At 48.2% G+C, this 23,888-nt stretch overlaps 1 protein-coding gene across 1 annotated transcript in view; it reads left to right on the top strand.

The window, feature by feature from the left end:
- Positions 1 to 23,888, top strand: part of LOC119443683 (ATP-binding cassette sub-family C member 3) — a 203,301-nt gene that overhangs the window by 86,136 nt on the left and 93,277 nt on the right. Inside the window, exons 11-12 of the mRNA XM_049660466.1 lie at positions 17,722 to 17,868; positions 20,825 to 20,921. Coding sequence (XP_049516423.1) covers positions 17,722 to 17,868; positions 20,825 to 20,921 — 244 coding nt within the window. The remainder of the gene's footprint in view (positions 1 to 17,721; positions 17,869 to 20,824; positions 20,922 to 23,888) is intronic.

Here is a 23,888-nt window from a genome sequence, read left to right as displayed (position 1 = left end):
TGAGTCACGGTGACGGAACAAATGTTCAGGCACTCAGTTGCTCTGTACTGCATGATTTATAATAACGGCAGGATCGAATGTATGAATGGGTTTATGAAAGAGAAAAATGTCATCCACCCGAATATAGCACGAAACTACAAGGAAAACCCGTGCGGGTTTCTCAGAAAGAACACTTCGCAGTTGAGGAAATATTCGTCCTGGTGCGGGATTCGAACCCGGGACCAACACCTGTCCGGGGTGGTCGCTCTACCATCTCAGCTAACCAGGAGGCTAGCAGATCGCAGCGCGAGCGCGATTTAAGCGACAACTCGAAGTACAGGGACACAGAATACGGAAAATCAGCTCTGCGCAATCCCGCAAGGTGGAGGAGTGACGTAGCAAATGGGATTAACGAAAGAAAAATAGAACAGGACGGACGTGGCCATTTCGTATTCCTACATCATTCATAAGTATGCATCAAAACAGATTCTATGGAGTTGTCTATCTCAAACCAATGTGTTCGAGACAGAAGCGGTCAATTTTCGCCGTCAGAGGTCAAATGCAATGTAAATTTTCCACTGGGAATAAGCTTTCATTGATATTAGTGCAACTGCACAGAAGGCTCACATCTTTAAAACTGTTCTACTAGAATAAACAGCGCGAATCCTGCATGCATTTACTTTAATAACTCTGTGCGCCAAGGTACAGGAGACCATGCAGGCCTCAGCATACGATAACGCTTCTGAAAGGCAAGTAACAGGCGAATAGCTTTCAGCAAATCGCACACAATAATGATGAAGATCATTGTAGCGGGACATGCGCTATACGACCCAGAAATAAATAGAAGGAACTGTAACTAGAAAGACCTCGAAAAAACTCAATGTTGGTATTTACAATGCAATTAAGAAGCAATGTCGGTAAAATCTGCGTACTTCAAAACAAGCATTTCATAGCTGAGTGTTGATTAGGTGGGAAACACCATGTGGCTGTAACGTACGTCCTCGCTTTTTGCGTCCGTTAATAACATGAAGATAACTGTACAGCTATTGGGCGTTGTTTAGTAATTATTTTGTAACCTTTTCGCTGATAGCTACAGCCAGTGTATTTTTTTTTCTTTTGGCTCTTAGAGCGCATGTTTCAGTCTCAGGAAGCTCACCTCTACAGGAAGCTCAACCTACTGCGCAGTCTCAGCAAGCTCACCCCTACAGGAAGCTCAACCTACTGCGCAGTTTCAGGAAGCTCACCCCTACAGTTTCTGTTCTTTTTTATTCTTTATAAAGCAGTATAGCGCTAAAATAACGAGAGGCTAGCAGCTTTCTTCGATTCTACAAGCATCGGCGGCTCAGTGGGCAGACAACCACCTATTTATAGCCAAGTTTCATTTCTACAAGCGACAAAACATTGGCACTTTTTTGCAAAAGATCTGAGATGGAAACAAAGCACCGGTTTTATTTTGTCTGCCATTTAGGTATAGCGTGGCCACCAGGTTGGCCACGCTATACCATCCATTGGCCACCAAAGTGGCCAATGGATTTGCGTGGGTTTCTTATTCGAGCCGTTTGCGGGTTAATATTCATAGCTGGAATTTTATTGGGATAATAATTATCTGGACACTTCAAGCAAATTTCTGCCATCGTCGTCGCCGTGAGGTTGCGTATAAATTCCACATCGTTCGCCGCGCGCCTTACGTGCGAGTGAAAGCGCGCGTGGGACGCGCGCTATCACGGAGAGCGAACGCACGCGGAAAGCAAACGCGACTTCCGTGGCGCGAAACGACGTTGTTGTATGGGAGGGAGGGAGGGGGGGGAGGTGACGCTTTGCTGCGGCACCAAATGCGTATCTTGCAACTGGGTGCAAGGGGAACTGGCGACGCAATCTCCCACGCGAAAGGAACAAAGCGAGAAGGCAGCGTAGGAGGCATGGAGCGGGGGCTTCTACTTTGCCAACAAATGCGTTCGTGTACTTTGCGCTTTGCGCTTGGTTCTTTATTATATGTTTGCGCCGGTACGGGTCGCCGGTGTTGTCGCGCGCACCGTATCTTGCAAGCGATCTCCACACAGCTCTGACCTTTGTATGCGCTGTGCATTTGGCCACTCAGTTTCCGTTGAAGCGATAGACCGCACGAACCTTCGCTCGCTGTGGCGGCTGCGCTTGCTGCCGGAGTTTTGACAGTGGTTGTCTGCGGTCATCGAGTGTGATCTATTTATGTTTGCTTGTGCGCGCTGACACCATGCTTGTTAATTCAGTTAGTAAGTGAATGTGTCCAAGTTTATGCAGCCGATAAAACTACTATCCCTACTCCGAATAGCTCTCTATACTAATTTTCTATCGCAATTGATGCTTCGCCTTTCGGGCGGAACAACGACATTTTTTGGCACAAGTAATATGAGACGTCCTGCATATATACATGTGTGTCTATTAAATAACGCCTGTTGATAATCTACGCTCGTGTTTGTCTGGTCCTGTCCCAGTGTGTTCGCGAATATTAAAAAAAGTAAAGTAATTATGTACCTGCAAACCCTCATTCAAAGAAACGTGACAGCCTGTTTTGTTACCACTTGGGCTGATACCTAAAGCTGTACAGTCCAACACGGCGTCTCAAAATGCCATTTTCCACGAGAAAGGAACAGGAGAAACTAGCACGCTTTTGCTTTTATAGGCAACTTGTTCATGTGCGACGTAACACACGCGACAGGTACTGGTATGATCGACTATAACTCGAGTGCTTCATTCCCGAGTCTGTAGCCCAATGTAAACTGGTACGTGTGCTCGGGCTCTCGCTCATGCTATGCGACGCGCCGCACTCGCCAGACGCCTGAAAGAGCTAGCTCGCTCGCCTTGGTGCAGGAGAAGTATGTGTGCGGTCAGTGGTCTAATGCTTAGAGAATCAGGCTGTTGTGGGTCGAGGCCAGTGTTGAACCCGGCGTTTTAAAGTTAAATTATTTTTTTAAGAAGCCGGAAACACTTTCAAAAAGGAACCTACCTACCTACCGCAAAAGTGCCTGGGGTGTGTCTAAGAATATTTTGTGCTAAAAAAGTGACCAAAGCAGGTTTTTTTGTGCCAATAGGGTTATTTGTAGTGCGAAGCATTCCTAGCCTCTTCCTTGGCACTTTGTGGGAGGTAGCTGGTAGATTCCCATCTCGGCTCCCTTTAATAAAAGAAAATAATGCCTGACGGATGCTGGAATCGTACACCTGCGGTTTAACTGAGCAGCGCGTGTGGTGCTTGAGCCATTAAGCCGCAATCGCTTTTTATTTGTTTGGTTAAAGTTTCTCTCTTACTTTGGCCGGCAATAAAAACAACAAAAGGTGCTGTGTTGCGCGTGCTTGTCTCTCACGATGTCTTTCAGTATTTCACTGTTATACGTTTACACGTGCTTTTGATCTCGCGAAGCATTCGCGCACCTCAACTGTGGTAACCTAAATACATCGTCACTCATGAAATGCGTTTACAATAGCGGTTGCTTTACAGCGGATGTGTTAAGCCTCGCTAGGTTGGTCACATTGTCGTGCGCAGCATCGCCGAGCTTGGAGAGCGTGAGCTGGGAGAGAGTGAAAGCAGAGCATAGGAGGAGAGGAGGTGCAGGGAGAGATACATAGAGAGAGAAAGAAAAAGAGAGAAAAAAACAATACAAACCTTCTTGCGGAGGCGGGATTTGAACCGGGGTACTAACGGTCCGAAGGTGGGCGTCATACCCACTACGCCATACACCCACTTTTTTTTCTTTGTTGCCAGTCCTCGACATACAACACACAAATTGCACGAACACTATACAAAAGTAAACAGCAATATATACATTCTTTGCCATCCACTACTGCGGTATGGCATTGTCGTGTTCAAATTCCTTGAGTGCTGCCAGGGGTTAAACCCTGGACAGCCACTCGGGAACAGTCTGTTGTGACTTCAACAGTTCCACATACCGCTGCATGCATTCTCGGAAATATACACGCGCCGGTCGGGCATCAGGGTCACAGTGGTACCCCGCCATTCTCGAGCGCCAAAGACAGTGGAGGCCCGTAAGTATGATTAAATCATACGGAATCCTTCGTCGTCATCTACTGGCAAGAACCTGATTCCCTGGGGATCTATTGGGAGCTCCTTTTTTAAAGCCGTTTGAACACGTCCCAGAAATAGGCCCCTTCCAACAGTGAATGAAGACATGATCTATGTTTTCCGATTTTTTACAAATAAGGCAGTTGGTTCCCCATGGCAAGTAGAACTTACGTTGTTCCACAAATGTTTTATCGTGTAAAGTCCCGGTATGTAATTTAAAGAAGAATGTTTTGGTGGCTGGTTGCACTGGCATCTTTCTTGCCCTTTTCAAAACGTCTAGGTCCGGGCCTCCACTGTACACGGCTCGGTACATGGGTACAAGCAAAACACTATCACACAAATCACGATATAACTTTTTGCGTTTTACAGTCCGCAAATATGCACTTGAAAAACGAACACGCAAAAAGGAAACGCTATCAACTATTTCCCGGAAGAAACCACGGACTGGACCTGTGATGGTTTCGGTACCGACAACAAGCTTGGGAAGTGCTCTTCATAGTCTCATTTGGATCACGGTGCGCAGAAATGGGTCATTCGTATCACGAAAGAAAAAGAACCTGTTAACAAGTTGACGCAAGAAGAGGTGCGCCAAACGAATACCGCCATACTAACACGCCGTAAGAGATTATCTCGGCTGCATCGCTCCCAGCTTGATGCCCACTCGAAAACAGCGAACACACGGTGCAGTTTCTGCACATTAATCCGAGGGCACTGTAGGACCTGCATTACGTACCAGGTTTTTGTCACGAGAAACAATGCACGCGGTAGCTTTCCCGAATATTGACAAGTGGCAAGCTTTCCATCTGTCCGCTTTTTCTTTTATCTCTTTTGTCCGTTCCTTCCAGTACTCGCTACTGTCCTTGTAGGCATCAAGGGGTGCGCCAAGGTACTTAACTGGTGTCGTAACCGAGCTTACGTTGGAAAAGTGGCCTGCGGTAGACGCCCACCTTCCATGCCAAAAACCCAAACATTTCTGCCAGTTCACAAAGCTAGTAGTGACTTCACCACACCTTTTGACGATAGTAACAGTATTCAACACACTCTGCGTATCTTTGCAGCATACTGCCACATCGTCAGCATAAGCCAATAACTTGACCTCTTTTGCTTGCTGTTCAAATCCGTTAATCTACTCATTTTGGATTATAGCCTGACATAGAGTTTCTATGTAAACACAAAACAAGAGTGGGCTGAGTGTACAACCTTGCGAACGGAGCGCATCACATTAATGGGGGCCCCCAACGTCTGATTAATTATAAGTCTCGTATAGCAGCTCCTGTACGCCATGGTCACCCCCTCAGTGATTATGCGGCCTAAATTAACATGTTTCAGGATTGTAAGCAAGAGATCATGCGAAACGCAATCGAACGCTTTCTCCAAGTCCAGCTGGAGTATCACTACTGCATCGTACATGGCGTCACAACACTAAAGCACACAGTTCATCTTATGAATGTTAGTCAAAATTGTTCTATCGCGGAAGCCGCACGTCTGGTGCGGGCGGACTACTTCCTTAATAACTGATTGCACTCGACGTGCCAGTACCTTCATTAATATTTTGTAGTCGCAGTTAGTCAGCGCTATGAGTGTGTAGGATGAAAGTTGCTTGAGCTTTTCGGTCTCTTCTGTTTTCGGTATTAGTACTGTATGGGACTGGCCAAAGGAGGGTGGAAGGATTTTCAGTTAATTCGTATGCTTCATTGAAAACTGCGGTTAGTCTAGGGGCTAGGTGGTCTTTGAATGCTTTGTACTAAGTGACACAAAGACCATCTGGACCTGGTGACTTACCAGGGTTCAGGTCTTCGACAGCCTTCACCACTTCAAGTTCTGTTATAGGCCGTTCTAACGTCTCTTTAACTTCACTGGACAGTTGCGGCATTCGCTCCAAAAATAAGTGTTTGAAACCTTGCATATTTACGGGCCTGAATGCGAAAAGCATTTGAAAATGGTCAAAAAAGCAGTCCCTATGGTTATCAGTTACTACCACCCCGTCGTGTTCGATGGCCTCAACTTGCTTGCGACTGGAGTGCTCTCTTTTCTAGTCCCAGCGCTCTTTTCGTAGGCATTTCCCCGCACGCTAGTCTTTCTGCTCTCGCACGAACGAGCGCACCCCGATAGCGCTCTTCGTCGACCGCCTCGAGTTTCTTCTTAACAGAGCGCATATCGTCTTGATAAGCACCAAGTTGCATGCATTCGAGCGTCGCTAATTTTTCCAAAAGTGTTTTTAAAGCCTGTTCTCTTGCCTTTTCTTCATATAGCAGTAGACTACTCCTTTCGATAGCCTTCATAATCTTCAGCAACTCCCATTCCTCGCCAAACTTGATAGAACAGTCTGTTCAAAAACTATTCAGAACAGCCACTACCACTTCGTTAAACGTGTCGTCACGTTGAAGCTGAGCGTTCATTTTTTACAATTCTCAGACAAACTTCTTTCGATCTTTGTTATGGCCCACCCTGCATTTTACCAGGCAGTGGTCAGAAAACGATATTGCAGTCACTGCATAACTCTGGCTTTTATTTACTAAATCGTATGATAGATGCACACGGTCCAATCGTGCGTGACTTGCACACTGAAAGTGAGGGTACCTCACGTCTTGGACCACACCAAAACACTCAGCGATGTCTTCTAGTTCAAGTTTGCTTATAATCTGCACCAGGATGTCACTGCTTTTGTCATAAACAACGCGTCGCATAGACCTATCCTAGGAATTTAATACGCAATTGAAATCACCCACACAGGCTTTTATTTTGTTTGCAGTGAAGTGTTGCCTTAGGTTAGAATAGAAATTTGCCCTCTCTTCCATTGTATTAGGCGCATAAACACACAGCGCGCGCCATTGGACATCACAATAGCTAAAGTCACAAACGACAAGTCGGCTAGAAGTGCATAAGAAGTAACCCTCTATGACAAGCCCTTAGAGCTTCTTCACGAACAATACACACCCAGCCGACGTCCCTAAGGCGTGGCTCACTACCGTATAGTACATATAGGTGAACCATTGTACAGCGGTGAGCACTGTTAGGGTGAACACGCGAGCGCGTGGCCGACGGCACTATCAGCGCCGCGTAACAGCCATCGTTGAAAACATTGCACATGCGCAGCATGTGCTTTGCGAAACACTCTTTCCACCGCGCGCATCACGTCATCGATACGCTTGTTCGTCGTCTGCTAGCCGCATTTTTTGTTCGCTGAGCTGATACCTTCTGCATTTCAAGGTCCATCTGGATTGAAGATTGGCGCGTGAAGGAAAAAAGTGAGTGTAAGAGGGATAATTATTAAACTTTTTATTCAAGAAAATTGCACTTTTGCAATTCAAGTTAAACAAGACCATGAGAACAAATATAAAAACATGAGCAAATCTAATAGCGAGTCATGTGACCACTTACAGCAACGACTGCAGCTATTCTGGACGGTAACGAGTCGTAAAGTGATCGAACATATTCCCGATCGGCTTTCAGCCTTTCCCACTCGTTGCTGACTTGCGCCCACAACTGGTCCGAAGTCGCGGAATAAAGGGGCTTCCTTGCCAAAGAAGCTTTCAGACGGCCCCACACGTTTTCTATCACATTCAGGTCCGCTCCTTTCGGAGGCCATTCCAGTAGCTGCATGTGCTGCTCCGCCTGGAACTCCTTGACAGCCCGCGCCGTGTGTATCGGTGACCGGTCCTGTTGGAACAGGTAATCACCGTCTGGGAATAAACTGCTCGCATATGGCAACAGCACATTGTTCAAAATGTTGCAGTATTGTTCCGACGATAAGTGTCCACGTATACGTTGCAGGGGCCCTAAACCATATCTTGAAACAGCACCCCACACGTTCACACTCGATCTCCCACTGGCAGAAACAGCTTGCACGTTGTCCGGGTCGTTCCTGCGTGGCATTGTGACGTTAACTAAAACAATTGCTTTTCAAAGCAGGAAGTTTGCCTCACCGTGTGCCTGGTAGTCTCCAAACACGCAATCTTTGGTCTTGTCGCGTCGAAAACGTCAACTCATCCGAAAAGGTGACGCGACCCCACTCTTCTGATGTCCATGCTTCGTGCAGCTCAGCGAACTGCCGTCGTGCGTCCTTGTTTGCCGCCGTTAGTAGTGGCTTCTGCGCTGCGACGCGACTGCGAAGGCCCGCAGTACGCAGGCGACGTCGAACAGTGGTGTCCGAAACGTCCAAATCCAAGTCCTCGCGTATTGCTGGGGCTGGCAAGAAAGGGTTACGAACAGCAGCTGCAACTATGAGGGCGTCTTCATCGTCTGTGGTAGCTTTAGGGCGGGGCGCGCGGGGTGCATCCTGAATGCGACCTTCATACTTGTAGGCTTGAATTATCCTGTTCACAGTCTTCAGGGGCCTATTAACTAAAGCGCCAATATACCGCTGGGAATAACCTTTCAGGGAAAGATCGACAATTGAGCGCCGTTCATCATCGGGAACCCTAGCCATAATACGATCTGGCGACAGAATGAACGGCTGCGAAAGATTTTTGGTTGTTTTATATACGGCGTTGAATGCACAACAACTTTGAAGGGAACGAATAGACACGCCCCCATAGATATACAAGTTTTTTTGTCTTGTTCTGTTCAAGCACAGATGTTTAAAGAAATCTTAAAATGCAGGATGCATGGGCTTAGAAAACAAAAATGCGGCTAGCAGACGACGAACAAGTGCATTCATGACGTCATGCGCGCGGTGGAACAATTATTTCGCGGAAGGCGTGATGCGCATGCGCAATGTTTCCAGTGATGACCGTAACGGGGCGCTGACAGTGCCGTCGGCCACGCGCTCGCGTGTTCACCCTAACAGTGCTCACCGCTGTACCATGCTCCCAGTCTGCTCCTCGCCGTCTACCTTGGTTTCTTGCCCGGCTAAAACGTCGAGGTCTTGGTCCACTAGTAGTCGGTACACCTGAGTCAGTTTCCTTTTGGTAGCCAGACCTCGAACGTTTAGCGGGCCAAGGCTAAGCGACGGGTTGGAAGCCATTACTGATACAAAAAGGAGGGGAGAAGGCCCGGAGCATGGTGCTCACCTTAACGTCTATAGCAGTCCGCTAGGCGCCTCCGCGGCCATCCGGTGGCCGTCGGTCGAGTTCGTCTGGGGTCGGCTTCGCGGCGGGCCTAAGGTCCGCCTCCAGGTTCGGCTTAGGCTTGAGGGTCGGACAACGTCTTAGCGGGCGGAGCCTCAGAGTCACCGCCGGCCTTTCCGTCGACTTTCTCGTCCTGCTTCAGGGACCTCTTGACTGATGCCGAGACGCCTTAAGCGCGGGCGTTGGGGGGGGTCGTGCTGTCGACCGCTGCCTGCATAGCGTCATTTTCTGCCGGGGTCTCCGTCACGCTCCCGAGAGTTGGTGCTGGTTTCTGGGGGGGGGGGGGGGGGGTGACATCATCTCGTCTTTCTTTCGTCGGGGTGGTCGTCCCTCTCGCTTCTGCCGCCGCGTTGTCGCTTCCGGCTCACTTGGCCACGTCCTCCAAGGGCGACGACACCTGAGAGCATACCAACAGCTTCAAGCGCGTCCCGAAAATCTTCTGCACGGAACGGGCGAACACAAGCGTCGCCGTGCACAAACACCTTATTTAATACGATGAGTCCTGTTGGTATTCGTGGCAAAATAATCTGGTAGCCCTTATCTTCCTCGGTCAAAAGCCTGTTGCCGCGGCTGACAGCCGCATTTGCCGCTCCACTGGAGCCCATGATCTAGCGATCCGTTTAGCTCGGAAGCCGGAAGCAGAATGCACGCTATACACCCACGCTTGCAGAGCTCCGCTGTTTCATCAGATTTCACAAGTGTGGAACTGGTTTAATTTTTTGTCACCTTCCCTTTGTGACATCTCAGCCACCCCACCCGCAGGTTGCAATCCTTGTCCGAAATGCATGAAAGCGTTTTAAGTTTATAACGTCCTTAGCTAAGTGTTAGCCAGCATGCTGCCACAGTTTACAATATGATGTCGCGATTTTCGATACCTGGTTCTGGCACCCGCACTTGAATAGGAGCGGAATGCGAAGACAAAAGAAATTAACGTAGAAAATATCTTTGACAATTTTCTATGTCGCGCGAACAATTTGTGAAAGGTATAGACGTCGCAAATATGCGCAAAGGGTGGCGACGATGGTATGACGCTGACTGCATGGTAACCATGGTATGACGACGATGTTGTCGTGACCATTAGATGGTGACGCAGGAGTGAAGACGATGGTGGGACGACGACCACCGTGAGCTCATATCCTGCGCTCACGTGCATCACCTGCCGCCGTGGGCCACCTTAATTTACGCTATATCCGGTGTTTGTTTGCACTACGTCTGGCGGCTCTTCGCACTGCATTATCTCCGAGATCGGCCAATATTTTTCGGAGAAAAAATAAGCGTGCCCCTGCGTCTGACTTTGCTCTTACCTTGGTTTCAAAGAAATGTTTTGCATTTCAAAAAAGGAAGTATGACTGTGCACTCACATGACGGTGTGACTAGCTGAGGAAACCACAAGTGATCAAATGAATTCTGAAGGCGCCAATGTCGCATTACCACGTTGCTGTAGCTCTCGTATGTAGTCATTGGGCGTGGAAAATTCAGGGTGGGCTCATCAGACCTTATTTGTTTTTTCAATTTCTCTTGGCTCACGGAGGCCTTGCCGAGAGGGGAAAGGGAACCGTTATCATTTTTGCCGATGCCTCCGCCCTGTTGTCAGACTAAACGCCGCATGCAACAGCCGGGTTACATCAGGGAGGAGCTTTGCGCCGATCCTCACTCTCTTGCATGCGTAATCATGCGAGCGACAATTAAAATTTGGGGTCGAATATCTCGGAGCACAGACATGCTAGAAGAATTCTTCCAAGTGAAACTGTGTAGAAACACGACTGCCCCTAACTTTGGATTCAAACATATACAATTAATGCAGTCAATAAAAAGTTAATACGTCAATTTTAGGTAATTCGGCTGCTGACAGCGATAATTATCATCTCACTTTGTCACTTTGTTTCTCCCTGGCCACATAACTTATTTGCACTGGTGGTCTTCGCGTGCTTCCCAGTGCCAAATCTTAAGAAAACCATAAAGCTTAATTTAGAACACCCGGTATATATATATATATATATATATATATATATATATATATTCATGTGTTAAGAAGCCAACAAACATGACTAATATAAGACTGAAGATACGACTATGACATATGTAATATGACTGAACGGGATACGGACACAAAAGTTGGCGAGTTGTTTTTTGCGTCGGAACAAAAGTTGCACTGGTGAAAATGACGAATACAACAAGCTGGGGTGCTATGCAGGATGCGCCGAGTTTCTCGTTCGTACGAGTTTCACCCGAGTTTGCTCGATGGCAGTCAGTGAACGGAAATAGCAAGGAACGTGCAAGAACAGCAGGCAAAAAGAAATGTCGAGATAAAGCCGCGTATGACAACATGAGCGCACCCTGCGCGGCACAGTGATTCCGTGCTTCAAGCACAGAAGACTGCGCAGCAAAACGCGCCAGCGCCGCGTATTGTTATCAACGTATTATCACCATTTAGCAATACCGTGACTGTACCGCTGTTTATCGGCACACTTGCCGTGAGCCACCTGCCACGCCTTTCTAGGGCGCGTAAAGGGCGTGCCTCCTCTTTCGAGCATTATCTTTCTATCCTACGTCGAATGCGAACAGGGCACATGCGGTGCATTGTTGCGCCTACACTTTCCCTCAATCGATTACGTTCAAATACAACAAATAAAATAAGAAACACTTTATTTCTTGAAGTATCTGTTTTTCGTTTGGAATACCATAAATGTTTGATGACAAACAGAGATCGAGCGAATTATTAAATTTTGCACTTTTTTGCCGCGAGTGGCGACAGTGAGGCGAAAGCTAACGAGCGGATACATTTTCGAGCATCGCACGCACGAGGGAGTTCATACGGTGAGCAGTCGCCAGGGGCACTGCAGTGCTATCCTTGATTAAAATCCCTATATAAGAATAGTACTGCCATCCTTTGATAAACGCCTCTTCTCTCTCTCCTGGATCTCCGATTGGACGATGATTGCACGCGCTTTTCACTTCTTTATATTTTCTTTTTTTTTTCCGCCTCAGAGCCATGTTGAAAGTCCTCTGCGCAGCCGCAGTCGCCGGCGGCGGCGGCGGCGCGCGCCCGGCTTGAAAACTTCAACGTGGACTTTCTAGGTGCGCCACCGTCGACTTGGCTTTCGCAAGCAAAAAGTAAAGAAAAAAGCAAGCGCTTTAGGAGAGGAGGCGGCGGAGGAAAGAGTAGATGGCGGTACTTTTCTTATATAGGGACTTTAAGCCTTGATAGGGTGCCTTGATGCCCGCGCGCATCGAGGCACTCTAATCATTGATAAAGTCAGTCATGACAGTGATCTTTCCATTCCCTGACTATTAGGGGAATGGCAACGCAGCGCTACGGCATGGTTGTTCACCGCAGGTGCTTCACTGAGGCGGCTATTAAGGCCGCCGCTTTACCAACTGAAACGACGGGAGCAACGGTTGTCACAGCAAAAGGGCTGTGCGGTATTCTAGGGTCCGTAGTGACGCAGCACAGTGAAAGTGCACCAGTTTATCTGCGTGCGCGAAGCCTCCCCGATGCATTGCAAAGAAGAGCGCGCTGCCCAGTGACACAATTCATCGCTTGTCATCGCTTGCCCAGTGAAGGTGCATCCGTTCGCATGTATACGCAGAGTTCTCTCCAACGTGCTTGCCGATTGTCTCTGTTGCTGAGCTAACAGCGATCGCAGATAGATATAGTAACGACAGCGCAGCAATCGCATTTTGGCGGGTGATGGCTCTTGTGTGCAGTTAGGAAATGAAACTTCGAACGTAGGAAGGGGTTGCAACTATTTAGTGTACCGTGCTTGTGATGAAGAAATACCATCGCACTGGGTTTAAAAAAGCGAGCATTTCTCGGCGCTGACCGTGTTTGCGACACTGCAGATCCGATACACCACCGATGACAGAGCAGCCATCTCAAACAACAGCTGCGATACCTTTACGTTGGAAAACACTACGCACTGCTCAGCATCGTCATCTACCACGGCGCATCGACGCCTTGCAAGCAGCTACAGTGTCGTTCCGATAATTATTTGCTGTGCGCTACGTCGCTACAATGCAGACAATGAACCATGCTGTGGGGCTATCACAGCCTAAGAAGATAGATGCATGAGCCAGCGAAAGTCGCCGCTTTGTTTTTGATAGTGGTTCTCAGTTACAGTGCATCACCGATGACAGTGTGCTGTGCGAATTTTCTGTCGGCGGTCAAGATTGTTGATGCCTCTCAGTTCCGCACCACGTCGCTGTTGCCGGAAAATAAGTTGGGCGTGGCCCAACCGTGGCGGGGGCGCGCACAAGAGTTACATGCCTCGCGCAGGGCGTGACATATGGTTTTGATTGACACGCGAACTCGGGCCAAACTCGTACATCGCGAAACCCCCCTCGAGTTGAACTCGGGAACATGGTGGCGGCAGCAGCAGCCTGTGTAATCGCATCCAGCGGCAGCAAGCGTCAATATCACCATCTCGACCCGTTCACCTACATGTCCGACGTAGAGTTTCAGCGTCATTTTTGCCTTTCCAAAACGTGAGTGCGCTGGCTGTGTGACGAGTTAGGCGAAGGCCGTCGTCTGCGGAGATAGGGTGGCGGGCAAATTATGCTTTCCCAGCGTAGACTGGTGTGACTAGGCTGCGGAGGAATAGTTCGTGCGATCGCTTCGGCTCTCTCCTATTTCAAGCAAGCTCGTCCATCGCGCCCCAGCCCCAGGCCAGGTCCGGCGTCGTCATCGGATACTGGAGCACCTGCGAGCACCTGGGGTTCAACCCGGACCAACCAACCTGCGCAGGCGAAGTAGTCACATTATATTGGAAGACTCAGAATGGACGCCGGGCTGCCTTCCGGTGCCGAATCAGTTTTGTGCCGAAATCACTTTTGGCAGGTACACGGTACCGCTGCACGGCACGGGCAGAGAGGCGAAGGAAGTTACTGCGCCAACACGGACCACCTCGGCCGTCCGAACGACGACCTCTCCAGGCGGCAAATGATTTGGCTCACGTACTGCGTGAGCAAAAGCGTAGACATATGGATGTTGAATGAGACCGTAGACTTGTTTCCTCTATCGGAGCACGCCATCGCCGACTGGAGGAGCTACCCCCGTAAGGTCGCGAGGGACCAGCTGCTGGTGCGAGCTCCACTCGGTGCCCCGGGAAGACAGCGCAAATTGACGAGTGCCTTCTTCGCGGCGAGCAAAAGTGCAATCGAGGCCGCCTAATGACGGGCGACAACGTTCCGCCGAGCCGCCAAAACTACGGTGGTGTTAAAGATGGTGGCACATGGGTCTTGGGCATGGTCTGCGCGACCTGAGGGGTGTTGCTACTTTTCAAAGTCTACCGACGAAAGGCGGCGACGCTAGGCGCCATTATTGCAGCCAATGTTCAACCGGGGATCATTATTCATAGTGACGAATTGGCCGCATACAACTGATCCCAAATTCAGGGGATGCTAACGGGGCTATGCCTTAATCTGCATTGGGAGACAGTCAACCACAGCGTGCACTTTGTGGAAACCAACACGGGCGTTCACACGCGAAAAATAGAAAGTTATTGTCAAAAAGTGAAGCGCCACCTCGTCAGCAGTGGGTACAGAGTAACTGCACTGATGCTGGAGTGCCGCCTGGGATGAATGTGGTGGCACACAACGGCCACGTACGCTGCAAAGACCCTTTCTTGCGTTTGTTAGAAGCCACAGATCGCTGGGGCTATCCAGTATAAAGACTCTTTCCTGCGGTTGTTAGAAGCCATCGCTCGGCGCTAGTCAGTATGAAGGTGCGTCACAATGTAAAAGAAAATAAAGCGTAGTTTTCTTATCCTTGCATGAGTGTTTTCCGACATTCCTGAGTGCTTACACGGTAAGCGCGCGGCAAACCACTTCTGCGCTAACCGACGCTCCCTTCGTCTCGAAGCCCTACTTTAGCGCGAGCAACGAGCGATCTGTTCAAAGCCCAGTGTAAAAACCAGGCGCACACCCATCTGTGCTCGGAAATGGGAGCGAAAGCACGTAGGGAGCCGCACCAATTAAATCTAGAGGAAAGCGAAAGAGCAACGAGCGATCTGTTCAGAGCCCAGTGCGAAAACCAAGCGCACACCAATCTGTGCTCGGAAATGCTAGCGCAAGCACCTAGCGAGCCGCGTCAATCCAATCCAGAGGAAGAAAGAGGACGGTGAGCGTGCCCTCGTGGTATAACGCGAAACGATTAAACTACAAATTAGTCAAATACACATTCAGTGTACAATTTGTAAACTTTAAAACACCTATACCCTACGGTAATGTGACTAATATCATTGCATAAATGCATTTATTTGATAACTTGCTTGTGCCTCTAATGCACTCGGTGGAACGACAGACAAGTGAAAGAAGGTACGACCATGCACCGACCGTTATTCACGTGAGCCTCAGTTTGTCGACCGCCCATATGGCAACGCCCAAGGGATGATGGCCACCCAGAGTGAATCTATAGATAAACCAATGAAACTGGAGGTGTGCCGACGGACAAACTTTGTCTTGTTACCATTAGTTCTTTCATCTTGGGGCGTCGCCAGAGCTCGGGAAGATCCCGAGTTTCGCCAAACTCGGGGCATCCTGCATAGCACCCCTGCTTTGTAAAAAAGAACGAGAAACATATTTGTTTTTGTGATTTTCTGTTGCACCTTGCCTCCAAGCGGCCGCCGGCAGAAGCTGGAATTTGACGTCATAACACCCACCCGCGCGCGTGCGCACGGCCAAGGTCGGCCACAGCTGTCGCAGTGTTTCCGGAGGTGTCGGTCCCTTGCAGCGTTTGTTTAACCCCTTTCGGCGATCTCCGCACGTGATCCGTCCGAAACATTATCCCCGTCGGCGCTCCACGCAGGTGGTGCGTCTTACATGCGCCTTTCCGCGAACGTCGCTAGGTATTGACGCGTTCGTGACGGCGGAAGGAAATTCCCAGACATTGCTGTATAACAGCATCGTCGGTCGTGACACGCCGTCGCACACGTTTCCCAGAGACGAGAAGGTGCGTAAACTTGATACCTGCCTGTCAGCTATCACGCACAACCTGGAAACCTCTAAAAATGACTTCATTTGCGCGGACCACTTCGTCGACGATGATTATGTGACCAGCCCGGCTGTGCTTTTGCCTCGGCAGGGCGCTCAAAAGTACAATGCTTAAAGCCTGACGCTGTGCCATCGGTCTTCTCACGAAAACGCAATGCAGAAATGATCAGCGGCGCGTTGGAAAAGAGGAGGCGAAAAGATGTCGGTACTGTTTCCGTTCACTTGCAGCCCTCTTGAGCAGTGTAAGGGCGAGGCTGGGGCGAGATGCGCGAGGCTTGGCTCGAAGGCAGTAATGCCTTTAAAATGTTGGCAAAGCAAAGTAAAACAATACAAGGCGCAACTCGCGATCTCGCGCGACTCACGAGATCAGGCACACACACAGCTCTGCTTCTCCACAGGCTAAAAGCAGAAAAAACTGGGCAGAACGCAAGACAGGTGCTGCCATCTGTCGGTCGGCTTGCGAAGTGGACGTGAGAGCCTCGGAGCTACTGATACCTCACAGCAGTTGCTCACGCCGACGGCATAAGCTACTATTCAGTCATCTACGCAGTGCTGAAGTACCCCGCAGCTGTCTTGCCTGCGTGCGCTCTTGAAAAAAGCTAGTTTACACAGGAAAAGATAAATAATTATTACACAAGTGTCTGGTGCAGAGCGAAATCTTCACGCTACGGTTCGCGAAAACCTGACCGGCACTTCCACGGAATGCCTGCTCTTCTTCGTCGCTTGACGCAGAAGGCTCGCAACCGTAAGCGGTAATATTTCTTGCCAAGTTGGAATGGTCCTCGTATTCAGACGTGTACTCATCGCTGGTAGAGGCACCAGAACTCGAATCCATGCTCGCAATGGCGGCGTCGGCGCGCTTCGAATGACCGCGACGGGCCGGCTGGCTATCCAACGAGGGTGTCGTGACGTCACGCCTTTCCAACTCCCGCGGGTCGGGCGGCGAGGCGCGCGCTCACAAAAACGTCAAAAATAAAGCCATCGGTTAAAAAATGCGCTAATTGACTACTACTTTTTGGTGTAATCACACTCTGAGGATTCATTTCCAGCATTTTCATAAAATTTTTAGATTTCGTGTCCGTATCCCTTCAAACTATGACTAAATCAAAATCTGGCCCCTCGGTTTCTTTTCTTCTCGTTCATCGCGTTCATCATAGTACATTGCGAAAGCCCAGTGTTTGCACCAACTCTGTGAATAAGCGAAATGTTATTGCTGTGCCTTAAATTTCGTGGGTGGGTTGCATGTTCACTGAGTGTTTCACATACCTGCAACGAAACTTGGAAATGAAGCGCAAAATCTTAAAAGAATGAGACCAATGGCATGAAGGGCAGTCATTCAATGAGGAAGCCATTTAGGCTTAGTCCTTGTAGCCTAGCGAATAATAGTAAGATGGAAGCATATCCTATGTTGCCTAACACAGGCTGTGCGATCTCTAGAACTCGTGTAGGCGTCTGACGTACAGAGTAGGAAACCATTTTTATTAGCATTACAACATCACAAGCTTAGAAAAATGTCTCTACAGTTATTCAGAAATAGCGGTAAACGTTTATGTTGTCTCACTGTTTACAAACGTTGTGATCAATGGTGTGTGGAAAGAAACCCTGCTGATATTCTTCTGCTATTTGCAGCTGATGATTATCTTGTTCTGCACAATCTCCATAATGGAACCTGACGTCACCTTGACGCCATCTGTGACATTTTCCTGCGTATCTCTGCTCTACGTAACGGACATAGCGATGGACACCTGTGGGCAAGCGCTGCGAATTTTTAACCAGGTAATCGAGTGACCCATTATCTCTGCCATTGTGAAAGCAGTATTAATGGCAGCGTGTGCATGACTACTTGCTCAAGGTGCCAATAACAATTAATGTATGCGGCAGAACAGTAACTCCATATTGGACAAAAAAAGAAGGAAAATTAGGCCACTACTTAGCACCGCTACGTCGCATACTCAGAATGTCATGATTGTGAAGTCTCGGCAGCGATCAAAGTGACATTTCTATGTCTCGTATCTATAAACAACTTGTGAATTCCTGCACACTGTGACGTGCTCGCTCAACACACCTCGAGTTTTCTGTTAGTTCCGAAGTGGGTAAAATCCGTCGATAATGCTACAAATAAACGTGTGACCTATGGTGCGATCGAACCTCTGCGTTCCAGCACAGCATCCCAATGCTGTAACCATTAACCCACGATCGCACGCATGCTTCTCTCTTTTCAAAGTCATTCTTTGAACCCTCTGTCATTTTCTGCGTGTCGTGCAAGTTTCTCGCATTCTTCCCTCGTGGCTGCTGGCCCTTTGAGATGCAGTGTTAGAATGGACTTTCTTTGGGATCGGCTCATTCTTGTTTGTTTGTTTGTTTGTTTAGTAAATGATGTAGCAAGTGGGTAAATAGGCCAATGAGGAGCTGGCTGTCCCATTGATCAAAAGATAAACTCAAACGAGTGAGGAATAAACAATGAAATAAACGAAAAATCACAAATGTTGAAGTAAAAATACGGCAGGAATTGAGCATCACATTACACCGGCGTCGCCTGCTATACAATATAGTCAAGAAGCGCCCTGTACCGGCGACGTGCAAGCATCCAGTCACAGAGAGCGTTACCAAAGCCGTCTTGATGTGTACAGACATTATTTATAAAGCAAAATATAGTGAATAATAGAGCATATAACAATGCTACAAGTTCGCATAAACGCAAGGAAAGTCAGATAGTGAGCATGGTTGCAGTGTTTAGTCGTTCAAGGAAACATCATATTAGATAAATGCGCCGACATGCTTTGAAATCATTTGAGTCACGTAACCACTAGGGCTAACTCCTGTGTGCATTTATGGGAGGCAAGTTTGTGCTGGCATCTTATGGGCTAAATGTACTGCTATTGCATTAGGATGGAGCAACTGCTCGCAATCATTCCAAAAATACGACTTGTGTGTGCAGGAAACGCGCGAACTTTGGTGATGTGTTCTCCTAGGACTAGACTATGAAATAGAGAAAGCACGTCCGGGGATTCGGGACATCGAATACTGGCGTCACCCGTCAGTGAAACATGCTAAGATGTTGTGATAATCTATGCGGAACAACTTTTGAAAATTAACTGCACATCAATGCTTTTTGACACCACTCAAGTTAGTTCACTGAAAACAAATGACCAATCATTCGCTCGCATTGCGCCAGAACTGGCTTAATCTTTGAAAGTTTTTTTAGCTTCCGTGGCCTCATTTATGTACTCATCAAAACTCTACAGTATTGGAAAATATATCATGTCACAGTGCTTATAAACATCATATTAGATAAATGCACCTACATGCGTTGAAATCATTTTAGTCACGTAACGACAATGGCTAACTCCTGTGACTTCTCAAGTTTTCTTTATTATATAATCTCATTGAAGTTCGAAAAGCATTTTTCGAGTTTGAGACTTTGCAGTTCAGAAAAGCTACAGTATGGAGCGTGTGCCCCCCAGGCGTTTATCAGTGGCCCGAAAATACACGAAAATCTTTGAGCGGTTACATATAAACTAGCCTTTCTGGTAGACATGAAAAAGCAAGCAGCAACTGCGGGGCAGATAACTCCTTCCAATGGGGATTTCTTTTCGTCAAAACTTTGAATCCTCTTTCGCATTGAACATAAATAAACCGGTTTCAAATTTCTAAAAGACCAAGCAACCGTTGCCTGACAATAAGCGTAAAATTGGCATCTCAGTCATAAGTTTACTATTAGCAACATCATCTCGCATTGATACCAGCACAAAGTGGTTGTACCCGTGGGTATATCTAAGTTATTTTAGAACTCATTACTCCAAAAATCAATAAAAAATTGAACGGCCTGCCCAGCTCGGTCACGTCAGCGACGAATGATGTTTTAAGCGTGCCGTAGAAGGCTATTTGGAGGAATAAGCTGTTTTAAGAAAGCTTGCATTCACTTCTTCTTGATGTCTACGAACACCTAGTGCGAGACATCTGCTCAGCATTGTAGACACAAGTGGTCGAGGCCGGCCTTGCTTACTGCGGCTGACGACGGCATAGATGTCTTCCAGAACATTTCCGATTAAACGATGTTTGAGGAGTGCGAAAACTTCCGCATTTCGCCCAGGATTCCAGTGACATTGAGTACGGCCAGGAAGCTACCGATCTCACAAATCGGTAGTGATATCGACTGCCTTCCTCGTACGAGGATCTTTTATATGCCCGAGGCTTGATCTACGAAGGGGTCAACAGCTTGACTAACTTGTAGAGTGCCATTGTTGGTTTCACACTACCTAAACAGACCTCACTCAATTATTTCTGCAAATATGTACCGTGTGCGTCCTTTCTGGTCATAAAGCGTCGCTACTGCACACCTTATAGAGGTCATTATTGTTATATTTTAGGGAAAGTCTAATTATAACGAACTGCTAATATAGCGAACACCTATTGCGCACCGAAGGTGTTTATAATTATTATATCCGGGCTCGACTACTAGCTTTTTTTTTTCGTTTCCTTGCGGGTTTTCGAAGTGGCTAATATGCACGCGTAAGACATCGTAAGACGTTGCAATTTCGACAAGATTAACTCAATTCATATTTTATTCATATTCGTTCTCAAAGAATATTTGGTGTCTGCGTCTCATTTGAATTAACATCTAACCTTATGTGTGCAATAGAACAAAAATAACATAAACATGGCATGCAAGATTTGTAACCTTTAAATAATAATTATTATTTCGTGATCTTCTACAATACCTTTTTTTCAGGCTATGGTCGCACTAAAAAGAATAGCTGATTTCTGTACGGCAGAAGATCAGCGAAAGCCGAAAAGAAAAACCAAGGAGCATTCTGCAAGAAACGCAGGTATTTTGACCCCACCTATTCATGTTAGGGTGTGGTATATTTGTAAAATTTAGTGTTTGCTAGTAGTGATTGGATTTACAGTCAGAAGGGAGAAAGCAATTGCCAGCAAGTCGTTAGCAGCGGCTAATCCTTCATTGTGATTAGAATTTAGGATGAAAGGTGTGCTTCCGTATTTTAAACTTCAGACGTGAATCAGGGGTGCTATGCAGGATGCGCCGAGTTTGGCGAAACTCGGGATCTTCACGAGCTCTGGCGACGCCCTAAAATGAAAGAACTAATGGTAACAAGACAAAGTTTGTCCGCCAGCACGCCTCCAGTTTCATTAGTTTATCTAGATTCCCTCTGGGTGGCTATCATCCCTTGGGCATTGCCATATGGGCGGTCGACAAACTGGGGCTCACGTGATGATACGGTTGGTGCATGGTCGTGCCTTCTTTGTCGATCCACCGAGTGCATTACAGGCACAAGCAAGTTATGAAATAAATCCATTCAGTACAATATTATTAGTCACATTAACGTGGGTTATATGCATTTTAAAGATTACAAGGTGTACACTGAATGTGTATTAGACTAATTCGTAGTTTAATACGTTTCGTGTTATACCACGAGGGGATGCTCGCCCTCTTTTTTTTCCCTCTGTATTGGATTGGCGCAGCTCGCTACGTGCTTGCGCTTCCATTTCCTAGCACAGATTGGTGTGCGCCTGGTTTTCACACTAGGCTTTAAACAGATCGCTTGTTGCTCGCGCCAAAGTAAGGCTGCGAGACGAAGTGAGCGTCGGCTAGCGCAGAAGTGGTTTGCTGCGCGCTTACCGTGTAAGCACTCAGGAATACCGGAAAGCACTCATACAAGGGTCAGAAAAATACGCTTTATTTTCTTTTACTTTATGATGCACCTTGATACTGGATAGCGCCGAGCGATGGCTTCTAACAACCTCAGGGAAGAATCTTTATACTGGGTAGCCCAAGCGATCCATGGCTTCTAACAAACGCAAGAAAGGGTCTTTGCAGCGCACGTGGCTGTTAACGGCTACCACATCTATCCAAGATGGGACTCCAGCATCGGTACAGTTGCCCTGTACCCACCGCTGACGAGGTGGCGCTTCACTTTTTTTTTGCAATAACTTTCTATTTTTTGCGTGTGAACGCCCGTGATGGGGTCCACAAAGTTCACGCTGTGGTTGACTGTCTCCTAATGCAGATTGATGCATGGCCCCTTTAGCATCCACTAAATTTGGTATACAGTTGTATGCGTCCAATTCGTCAATATTGATGGTCCTCGGTGGACCATTGGCTGCAATAATGGCGCCTAGTGTCGCCGCCTTTCGTCGGTCGACCTTGAAAAGTCGCAGCACCCCTTTGGTCGCGCAGAACATGCCGAAGACCCATGGGCCACCATTTTTAACACCGCCGTAATTTTGGCGGCTCGCCGGAACGTTGTCGCCCATCATTAGGCCGCCTCCATTGTACTTTTGCTCGCCGCGAGCACTCGTCAAGTTGCACTATCTTCCCGGGGCCACTGAGTGGAGATCGCGCCAGCAGCTCGTCCCTCGCGACCTCACGGGTTTAGTTCGTCAAGTCGGCGATGGCGTGCTCCGATAGAGGAAACAATCGCCAGTCAACTCCTTTAACAGCCATATGTCTATGCTTGTCATATTGACGCTTGCTGCCGCTGGATGCGATGACACAGGCTGCTGCTGCCGCCGCCATGTTCCCGAGTTCAACTCGAGGGGGGTTTCACGATGTACGAGTTTCGCACGAGTTCGCCTGTCAATCAAAACCATAGGTCACGCCCCACGCGAGGCATGTAACTTGGCGCGCGCCCACCACGTTTGGGCCACGCCCAACTTATTTTTCGGCAACAGCGACGCGGTGCGGAACTGAGAGGCATCAACAATCTTGACCGCCGAAATAAAACAGGCAAAACGCACTGCTATCGGTGATGTACTGTGCACCACTAAAAAAAGCGTCGACTTTCGCTGGCTTATGCATATATCTTCTTGCGCTGTCATGGTCCCACAACACTGTTTCATTGCTTGCATTGAGGCGATGTAGCGCATAGGAAATAATTATCGGCACGCCACTGTAACTGCTTGCAAGGCGTCGATGCACCGTGGTGGGCGACGATGCTGAGCATTGCGTAGTGTTTTCCAACGACAACGTATCGCAGCTGTCGTTTGAGATGGCTGCTCTGTCATCGGACATGTATCAGAGCCGCAGTGTCGCGAACACGGTCAGCGTCGAGAAACGCTCGCTTTTCTAGACCCAGTGCGATGGCATTTCTTCATCACAAGCACGGCACACTAAACAGTTGCAACACCTTCCTGCATTCGAAGTCTTATTTCCTAACTTCACACAAGAGCCCTTACCCGCCAAAATGCGACTGCTGCGCTGTCGTTGCGATATCCATCTGCGATCGCTGTTAGCTCAGCAGCAGAGGCAATGGGCAAGCACATTGGAGTGAACAAAACACTCAAATTCTGCGTACATTCGCACGGAGGCACCTTCCCTGGGCAAGCGATAACAAGCAATGTATTGTGTCACTGGGCAGCACGCTCTTCATCGCAATGCATCGCGGAGGCTTGGCGCACGCAGATAAACTGGTGCATTTTCACTGTGCTGCGTCACCACGGACCCTTGAATACCGCGCAGCCATTTTGAAGCGACAGGCTACAGCCATTGCTCCCGTCCCTATATTTCTAGAGTATCGTTTCAGTTGGCAAAGGGGCGGCCTTAATAGCCGCCTCAGTGAAGCACCTGCGGTGAACAGTCATGCCGCGGCTCTGCGTTGCCATTCCCCTAATAGACAGAGAATGGACAGATCATTGTCATGACTGACTTAATCCAACATAGCACTACAGCGCCCCTGGCGATTGCTCACCGTATCAACTCCCTCGGGCGTGCGACTCTCTAGAATGTATCCGCTTGTACGCTTTCACTTCACTGTCGCCACTCGCGGAAAAAAAGT

Source organism: Dermacentor silvarum, chromosome 1 (assembly GCF_013339745.2).
Source record: "Dermacentor silvarum isolate Dsil-2018 chromosome 1, BIME_Dsil_1.4, whole genome shotgun sequence".
Classification (NCBI taxonomy): domain Eukaryota; kingdom Metazoa; phylum Arthropoda; class Arachnida; order Ixodida; family Ixodidae; genus Dermacentor; species Dermacentor silvarum.
The sequence above is the reverse complement of the archived record's forward strand: the minus strand, read 5'-3'. Positions and strand labels throughout refer to the sequence as shown.